Source organism: Zea mays, chromosome 4 (assembly GCF_902167145.1).
Source record: "Zea mays cultivar B73 chromosome 4, Zm-B73-REFERENCE-NAM-5.0, whole genome shotgun sequence".
Taxonomy (NCBI): domain Eukaryota; kingdom Viridiplantae; phylum Streptophyta; class Magnoliopsida; order Poales; family Poaceae; genus Zea; species Zea mays.
Window position 1 is genome coordinate 248,604,212 of NC_050099.1, and position 9,611 is coordinate 248,613,822.

General features: G+C 43.3%; 1 protein-coding gene across 1 annotated transcript; it reads left to right on the plus strand.

Annotated features, from left to right (window-relative positions):
• Positions 1–7,048: 7,048 nt before the first annotated feature.
• LOC103654975 (splicing factor ESS-2 homolog) lies at positions 7,049–8,752 on the plus strand. The gene has a single exon (XM_020552963.2). The coding sequence runs from the start codon at positions 7,151–7,153 to the stop codon at positions 8,609–8,611; it is 1,461 nt and encodes a 486-aa protein (XP_020408552.1). The 5' UTR covers positions 7,049–7,150; the 3' UTR covers positions 8,612–8,752.
• Positions 8,753–9,611: the final 859 nt, after the last annotated feature.

Here is a 9,611-nt window from a genome sequence, read left to right on the forward strand (position 1 = left end):
TGACATCAGATGAGCCTTCTGACAGACCTGGCAGTTCATTGGTTTTATCACTTGCATGCGGTGGTTTCAAGTTCAGTTGCGTCTTCTGGCCTTAGATCGTGGAGTCATATTCAAAATGAAGTGTCCTTATGTTGTTAGCTGGATCTGCAGAGACAGTCAGCAGAGGAAGATATTTAGTTGTTTGCATATCTCAGTCTCCATTTTTTTTGTTGGTCCATACTCTAAAATTTTTGAACTTTGTAGTTCCGATGTTTTTGAACTTCCATCCTCAATCCTTGATTCTTCGTTCAACATATTATATTTTTGTGACATGCTTCTGTGATCCTGGAATGATGTGGCATCCTGCATTTGTGGGGGTTAATTTCGAAATACTAGTTTCGGATTAAAATAAGTTATTCAGACAGCTACAATCTGCAATCTATATAAACAAAACACAGTAGAAGCTGTTTCGGAATAAAGCCAAACGAACGGCTTGACCAACATTACATACTCTGATGAATATGTGGGATAGAAGTGGTATGCTCTCATTATATTCCCAAAACAAAGACAAGACAGAAATCTTTACCATGGTCCTATACATAGGACCTGTCCAACAGCAAGACCTGTCCAACAGCAAAATAACAGGCACGGTGAGTTGCTGCTACCTAATTCAGATTTACACAGGTTTTTTGTATAAAAATACAATTCGATGGCAGAAAATGGAGCTTTTCTATGATAAAAACTTTTGGAATTAATTAATCTGATATAGAGGTGTCCACCCAAAACATTCTTAGTTATAGAGAGAGTTCCACCGCACATCCCAGACGATGCAAGGAACCCAGTTATAGAGACTCGGCACCGGCAGCTTATAGGAATTAGGGTAGCCTCTGTTAGTTTTGGACAAGGTTTAAGTTATTAGTTATCGTTTTAGATAAAGTTTAAGTCAAATTTATAAAATTTTGAGTATAAATTACTAATTTGTTATGTAGTTTTAAAACATAATGTTTATATGTACAGATTTGTTTTAACAATTATTTTTATAAAAGTATAAATGTATTAAGAGTTTATTTATATTTTAATATAAAAAATTGGTTAATTTTATATTTTGGAAACAGTGTCGCTGTACTAAACGATAACTAATAGTACATCGGAGGGCTAGTGTTCATCAACTGTGCATGAAAACTGAGTATACCACCATGGACATGACTGCTCAATGGTGAAAGTTAAGAACATTGTTATCGGCACCCAAATGATTCATCATCCTGAAAGTTAAGAACATTCTTTTATGATGCACAGTATCTTGCCATCTGGTGATACGTACGATACGATAGGTAGGAAGCCAAACAAAAACAAACTCTTATTCCGTCGGCCGACTCCAGCGATGTCAGGCGAGGACGAGAACGACGTCCCTCCTCCCTGGTGAGTGTTAGTAAACCTCTTGGAACTAGTTTGGTATATTAATCTCAATCTACATGTATTGAGGTAAATTATGGTGTAAATTAAACTAATTTACATTCTAATCTATCTCAATACATGTGAATTGTAAGTACTCAAACGAAGCCTTAATGTTATTTCATAAAATAGTGTCACACCCGGTTTTAAAAGACAAAGCCGGGTGCATCTCATACATGCGTCAAAGAAGACAACATATATAATAACATAGTGTATAGAGATAAATGTCACAATATAATCAGAGTATTTATTACATAACGAAAGTCTTACAAAATAAAAAGATAAATATAACAGGATCTAAAATCCATTCTTGACGCCAGAAAGTCAACTAGGAGACGCTTGTCCTGTAACAAATTGTATAAAATGATGGAAGACAAGAAATGATGAAGTGATGCTTATTTACTTTTCTACTATCTGAGCCACGCTTACCAAAATCAATGTTATGAGTATATCCAATTATTTTTTTCATAAACGAATGTGGTGTACTTAAAATGATTACCAATGTAGATCACGATATGTAATTATTTTATGTTCTCCATAACTCAATTTTGACATGCACTTCCATTTTTTTTGTGTACAAAACCGGTTAAATATATGATACAAAGTTGCGGCAAATTTTGTTTGCTACATATGAAAATGAGTAATTTTTCCATTACAAAAATATTTCGAACATGTTTTTATCATGACAAATCAAATTTAAATTTTGTTCCTACACGAAATGATGAATAAACAAATTAGTTTATCAAATCTATTGGCGCGATAGATATAGAGAATCAAATTTAGAGGACGCTGCTCGAGATGAAGAATATATAGAGAATAAGATCTTTTAAAGCATGCCGTAAAACACATTCCACTCATTTTTTTCCTATCTAATTTTTTAGGGGATAAAATTTAGAAAACGCGGCTGCATAGAATCTCACCGCCACCATTCCACTCATTTTTCCCTATCTAATTTTTTCTATTTCTGGCACGCGTCCAATAACTCATATTTATGTAAAATATTATTGTCGAATGGTTCTAGGACATTATTATTGGTATCTTCAAGATATGTGAAGGCTTCCTTCCGCATTCTCCACCTCCTTATCTCTATCGGATTCTTCCTTTTTTTACGCCAAACGATGATAAATACATTGCATTGATGTTAGAATATTGTTGTGATTTCTGCTCTCTTTTTTTGCCACACGGAGGTCTCTGAAGTGCATTACTTGAATGTTGGTTCTCATCAACAGTGGCTACATATGAAAATGAGTAATTTTCCATCACAACATATTTTGAACATGTTTTTATCGTGAAAAATCAAATTTAAATTTTGTTTCTACACGAAATGATGAATAAATAAATTAGTTTATCAAATCTATTAGCACGGTAGATATATAGAATCAAATTTAGAGGACGCTACCGGAGATGAAGAATATATAGAGAATAAGATCTTTTAGAACGTGTCGTAAAAGATGGAGAGTATTATTTTATTAGGGGATAAAATTTTGGGAACGCGGCTCGAGAGAGCCTCACCACCACCATTCCATTCATTTTTCCCTATCTTATTTTTTTTCAGTTTCTGGCACGCGTCCAATAACTTAGATTTATGTAAAATATTATCGCCGAATGGTTCTAGAACTTTATTATTAGTATCTTCATGATATGTGAAGGCTTCCTTCCGCATTTTCCACCTCCTTGCCTCTTTCGGATTCTTTATTTCTTTTTTTACTCCAAACGATGATAAATACATTGTATTGATGTTAGAATATTGTTATGATTTCTGCTCTTTTTTTTTTGCCACGGAGGTCTCTCAAGTGAATTACTTGAATGTTGATTCTCATCAATAGTGGCAACAAAGGTGAAGCCGATGTCAGACTTGACCTCTGTTAGCAACTACAAGGAAGATGTGTCGGCAGAGGAGCTAACATTTGGTATCAGAGGAATACAACTTCCCCTTCCCTAAGTCTCTCTCCCTCCTTCCTCTACCTCTTCTCTAGCCGCTTATGGATCAGAGCTAACATTTGGTATCAGAGGAGGTTCCACCCTAGACGCTTCATCTCAGTACCTGACCGGCGCCCGCGTTCCACTGTCGTCGCGGGCATGGACGTGATTATGCAGCGACTGCTCGACGAAATGTCGCTGATGGAGACTCGAATCACCGAGGCGATGACGGGTCGCTACAGGCACTGCAACAGCATGCCAAGGATTCTGATGAGAAGACTGAGGCACGTATGATCTCCCTCGAGATGGATCTAGGGGAAATTGAAGCATGGTGTCCTGGAGTCGAGAGGCGACTCGACAACATGTCTCTGGAAATGTCACGGACAACCAAGTTCATGGAGTGTGAGTCCATGGTGCAAGACTTCACCAAGCCTGGTCTCATCACCAACATCAAATCAACGTACGAGCGCCCACCTGCTCGGAATTCCACCGTAGACGGGCCAAACGACCATCGGTTCAATCATCGTTACAGGGAGCATGGGTTTGGTCAAAATTTTCCTCAGCCTCACGACCCAGTCAAGGGTATGTTCCATGAGCTAGCCCATGTTCGCTTCGATGATACGTCTTATTAGTGGCGTTTTATTGAATGGGATGGGGGCGTAAGGAGTGTCGTTCCAGCCAAGGGAATTTACCGCGTGTCAATTTCCCACAGTTCGATGGAGATAATCCTCAATTGTGGAAAACACGCTACGAAAACTACTTTGATATGTATGATGTTGGCCTAGCTAAATGGATTCACGTTGCTTATATGCATTTCGAAGGAAGGGCGGTGTGTTGGCTGCAATCAATCAAGCACCGCGTTCGGTACTGGTCCTGGCATGAATTTTGCACTCAAATACACGATTGTTTCGGTCGTGAGCAACATGGGTCGCTAATTCGAACCAGTTCCGTGTTCGAGTATGTCGAACGATTTTCCAATTTAGTCGATCATCTATCGGCATATGAATCCAATGCGGACCCCCTATACTATACCATGCGCTTTGTTGACGGGTTACGGGAGGACATCAAATCTGTAATTATGGTGCAAAGACCTACTTTGGATACTGCTTGTTCCTTGGCATTGGTGCAGGAGGAGGAGTTGATGTCCGGTCAAGGATACAATGGGGACGATGCTCTGAACCCTTCAAATGGGATCAAATAGTGACAACGTCTGCCTCTGGCTCTATAGATGAAAAGCTATCTTCTCTGCGTCATTATCGGATGGCAAGGGTATTGTGTGATAAATGTGCTAACAAGTGGACTCCAGGGCATATGTGTGCAACAACAGCTCAACTTTATGCTATGGAGGAGGTGTGGAGTCTACTACCTTTCGAGATGAATGAACAACCTGAATCATGGACAACTGACAACACTTTTGAACTAGTGCTTATGTCCATGTCCCAGACAACATGGGGAGGATCTGACAGTGGCTATACTTTAAAGTTTCAGGGCCTCATCCAAAATCAACATGTGCTCATTTTGTTCGACAGTGGAAGTTCCCATACTTTTGTCAATGAGCAACTTTGTCACAAATTACAAAGTACCAAAGTGGTGCCAGTCTTCTTAAATGTCAGGGTGGCTAATGGTGATGTTGTACACTATCAAGATAAGTGGTTAAGGGTACCATGACAAATCCATGATTGTTTTTTCTCTCTCGGATATTTTGTTCATCCTATTACATTGTTATGACATGGTGGTCGACATGGATTGGTTGCAAACTTTTAGGCGATGAGAGTGGATTGGGTTCAAAAATGGTTGACAATACCTTATCGTGGAACTAACGTGACCTTGTATGGTCAGAACAAGCAAGTCCTTGAATGAACAGTGGTGGAGTTAATTATGGTCAGTGAAGACAAGTCTGCTCCTTCCAGGCCATTGAGTAGTGGGCGACTCCAACCTCGGTTAAAACTATGTAGCGTTTTGGGGCTGGTTGGGTTCTACCATGCGTCATTTTGGTACAATAAGTAGACCTTTGTTCAATTTTCTCAAGAAGAATGTGCTATTTATATGAATGACAGACCATCAACATGCCTTTGAACTACTTAAAAAGGCATTGATCACAACCCTAGTTTTGGTCCTACCGATTTCACACAACATCTACCTTTCGCAATCTTGAATGCAGAAGTTGTTACCTTCCGCAACCTTGAATGCAGAAGATTCTTCATAAAATCACTTCATATATTGTTAGTATGATAAATCATTAAAGGATTTTTGTATTATAAATAACATAAGTACTTCATACTTCAGTTTGACGTCTTACCCCCAAAAAGGTATATAGTGAGAAAAATCAATATAACAATAGCTCCAACAAGACTAACCTTAAGCAATAGACAAAAAATAATCAGTAGATTACCATAGAGTAATATTTCAACAAAAAAACTTGTTCTTCCCTAACAATAGCAACAACAACCGACACATAAAGAAACAACTTTGGAAACCGAATGTCCTAGATTACTCGGTCACTTAATGTTTTTGTATCAACCAGTTAGTTTACACCATACGGTCTACCATTGGACTCTGTTGTAATTCTCGAGTAACACCTATTTGTTACTCAAATCCGTTAGTCTGATTTGGTTCTAATGATTTGTTAGGTCCAGGTTCATAGCTAATGAACTGCCTCTTAGAGAGAGCGCCAACGACGCGCTTTCTAGTATATTTCGAATCTGCGTCAACGAGTCGTCATATAACGGCACTAGCCTCAGCCCAAACTAACAAATCATTCGTTAAAGTATTAGCATCAATTTTAATTTTTCGCCTATCACATATACGACGTCGTGCAAAAATCTTATCCATTGCTGCTTCCCACTCAGTATATTCATTTGTAGTATTTGCATCAAAAGGGATGAAAGATGGATATATAGAACTTGAGGGAGACAAATCAGCATCAATGGTGTGGCTCTCAAAAGATTTAGTCAATACACGCATCATCTCCTTCAAATCCAGATGGAGGACACACTCGCTATCAGTAGGCTTAGTGTCCTTATCCTTGTCCGCTTAGGTCTTTGGTCCTGTCATTGTTAGTACATAATAGAAACAAAAGGGAACAAATAAACTATAAACCCTATAACTACTCTCAAGGGTGGTGGTGGAACACAAATTATGTAAGCATCTTACCTCGCTCTTACAAGTTTCTTACCAGCACTGCAGGTGGCAAATGATGGTCGGTGTGATTGTCCAAAAAGCGTGAGTGTGATTGCAAATGAGTACATGTTATGCTCGAAAAAAGGTAGAGCTTTGGAAAGACTCACTAAATATGTATATGTGGCACATAATTCAGTAACAGATAGCAGTGCTAAATAAGTGTTCTAAGTATTCATCATAGCTGCTGGCAAATGATGGTCGATGCGATAGTATACTTGTTAAGACAAATCGATACATATAAACATTATATTTTAAAACTACATAATAAAATAGTTATTTGTAGTCAATTTTTTTTAAGCTTGACTTAAATCTTGTTCAAAATGACAACTAATAGGACGTCTGAGGAAGTTTCATTAATAGACTTTGTTGTAATTCTCGACTAACACCTAAGTATTTGTTAACTTAAATCCATTAAACTAGATCCATAACTAACTAACCGCCTAAGAGAAAGCCAACGGCTTTTCCGAATCCGTGTCGAGCCATTATATAACATCCCCGCCCCAGCCCCCATCCCCCGACACCTGAGTACCTGACACACAGCGAAACGCCGAAACCGCGTCAAGTTCCCCTTCTTCGATCCCCCAATCGCCGTAACCCTAGACTCGCCACCGCCGCCGCGATGCTCCGCTCGCCGGGCAATTCGCCCCGCCTCCTCTCACCGTCGCCCACACCCGCGCCCTCCACCCCTCGCCCGGCCTCCCCGCCCCCCTCCAACGCCCCCTCCTCGAAGCGCCGCCGGTCGGAGGTGCTCGACGAGGACACCTACGTCGCCGCCATCGAGCGCATCATCGAGCGCGACTACTTTCCCGACCTGCCCCGCCTCCGGGACCGCCTCGACTGGCTGCAGGCCGTGCGGTCCCACGACCCGCTCATCCTACGGGACGCGCAGCTCAAGATCCTAGACCGCCGCCGCCGCGCCCAGCGCCACGCGGCGGGGCCCGTCCCCACGCCGACGCCGGCCACCTCCACCGCGCTCCGCTCCCCGTCCTTTCTCACCACCCCCGCCGGATCCGTCGCCGGCGGCGTGAGAGGTCCCGACGCCGACCACGACGACGACGTCGCGGCCGCGGTCTCCCTCGACGGCTTCTTCCGCCGCTTCACCAGCGAGGACAACGACTCCTTCTCGCGCATCCTAGACAAGGTGAACCAGCGCCGCCGCGAGCGCTACGCGCACCTGCTGGAGCCGCCGCCGCCTGCCGAGGCGGGGAGCAAACCGTCAGAGGACGCCAAGCGCAACAGGATCACGGACGGGTACGGTACATCGGGGCAGCCACCGAGCACGCTCGAGGTCGCCAAGTTCACGGCAAAGAACCAGCTCATGTACTACCCGGCTGACCAGGGGGAAGCGCCCCTCACGGAGGAGGAGCGCGCAGAGCGGCTCAGGGGGATGACCAAGGAGATAAACAAGTCGAACACCAGGCTACATGGCAGAGCCACGGCTGATGACGCGAGGCCCAAGGAGGAGGAGGGGGCCGCCATACTGTACGCGCTGGTTGCAGGCTCTACTCCGGGAGGGATGGCCTACCACGACCCTGACAAGTTGAAGAAGTACGATCTGGAGGACCTGAGGAAGACCCCGAACCCTTTCTACCTCGAGTCGGACAAGAAGGCCGGCAACGGGTACAGTTTTGTGAGGACGCCGTCGCCGGCACCCGGCGTGGACGAGTCGCCGTTCATGACCTGGGGTGAGATCGATGGAACACCGCTGAGGCTGGACTCCGATGAGACGCCGGGCGGTAGCGAGAGAGCGCATTTCAAGATGCCGCCGCCTCCTGCTCGCGATGTCAAGGCGCACCTGCTTTCGAGGGACGCCGCTCGGAAAATAAAGGAGCGGTCTAATACCTTCCATAGGCCGCCCCTCCCCTCCCCTGCGAGGGGTGTCAGCGCAAGCCCTAGAACCCTCTCGCGGGCCGCGCAAAAATTCGTGAGGAACGCCATCTCCAAGTCGGCAAAGTCCTCCAGCGCCATTGACGAATCTCTCCGTGCAAGCTACAGAGGCTCGACCCCGTCTGCGAGCACTCCCAAGTCAAGGTTTTCACGAGACCCTGGCCTTGCATCGCGTTCTCCATCCACAAGGTAGGGTTCCACCCCTCCCTGGTGAGTGTTAGTAAACCACTTAATGTTATTTCATAAAATGGGTAGGTGGCCCATCCTGTACTGTAACAAATTGTATAATGATGGAAGACATGAAATGATGAAGTGATGCTTATTTACTCTTATATTATCTGAGCCACCCTTACCAAAATCAATGTCATGAGCATATCTTTGCATACTAAATTGCTAAGTTCCAACTTGAATTTTAAATTTCAAAGGCATAGGCGTCTGGGCAGAGTGGCAGACCATTTGTCGTCTTTGTAACAGTGGGTTTGGCAAAAAAAAAAAAAAAAAAAAAAATCCATGTCATTGTACTGCACTTTTAAGGCAGATTGTGCATCTGGTCTTGCAAAAAAAAAAATTCTGATAATAGAGTTTGAAAGATGTGAGATAAGGGAGCTGCTGGAGATAGCCTAATAGTTTGGGGTTTATATTTCTTATGTTTGTACTCTTTTCCGCATAGAAGTATATAACAAAATGAGTCCGATTGTAATAGTTTGTTTCATTGGGGGGAAACATATATAAACAGACACCTCACCTTCTCCTAGTGATAGAGCCCTAGGGTTTTGGGGGAGAGGACTTTTGTCTATTTCCAGTCTTGCTTGCCTTCTCTAATCGTCGTCTGTTTGAGAGTGTTTACCAACACTGGTTGGGTCGGGGGAAGGGGGTGGGTGGTGATTCTGGGAGATGACAGTATTGTGGAGGACGCTGTGGTGCTTCTGGTTTCATCACGCTAGATGCTGGTGTGTGCCACGGTGGGGAGCCAAAAACCTCAGGCTGATTTCTGGGCAGTTGTGTGCTCGCCTTTCTGTGGAAGTTTTTGTTGTTGTATCGACCAGATTGAGATCAGGCTTCTGTCAGATCCGGCAGTTCATTGGTTTTATCACTTGGATTTGGTGTTTACCAACACTGGTTGGAAAAGAAAAGAAAAGGGAGAGGGCAGTAGTGTCCTTATGCTGTTAGCTCGATCTGCAGAGACAGTCAGC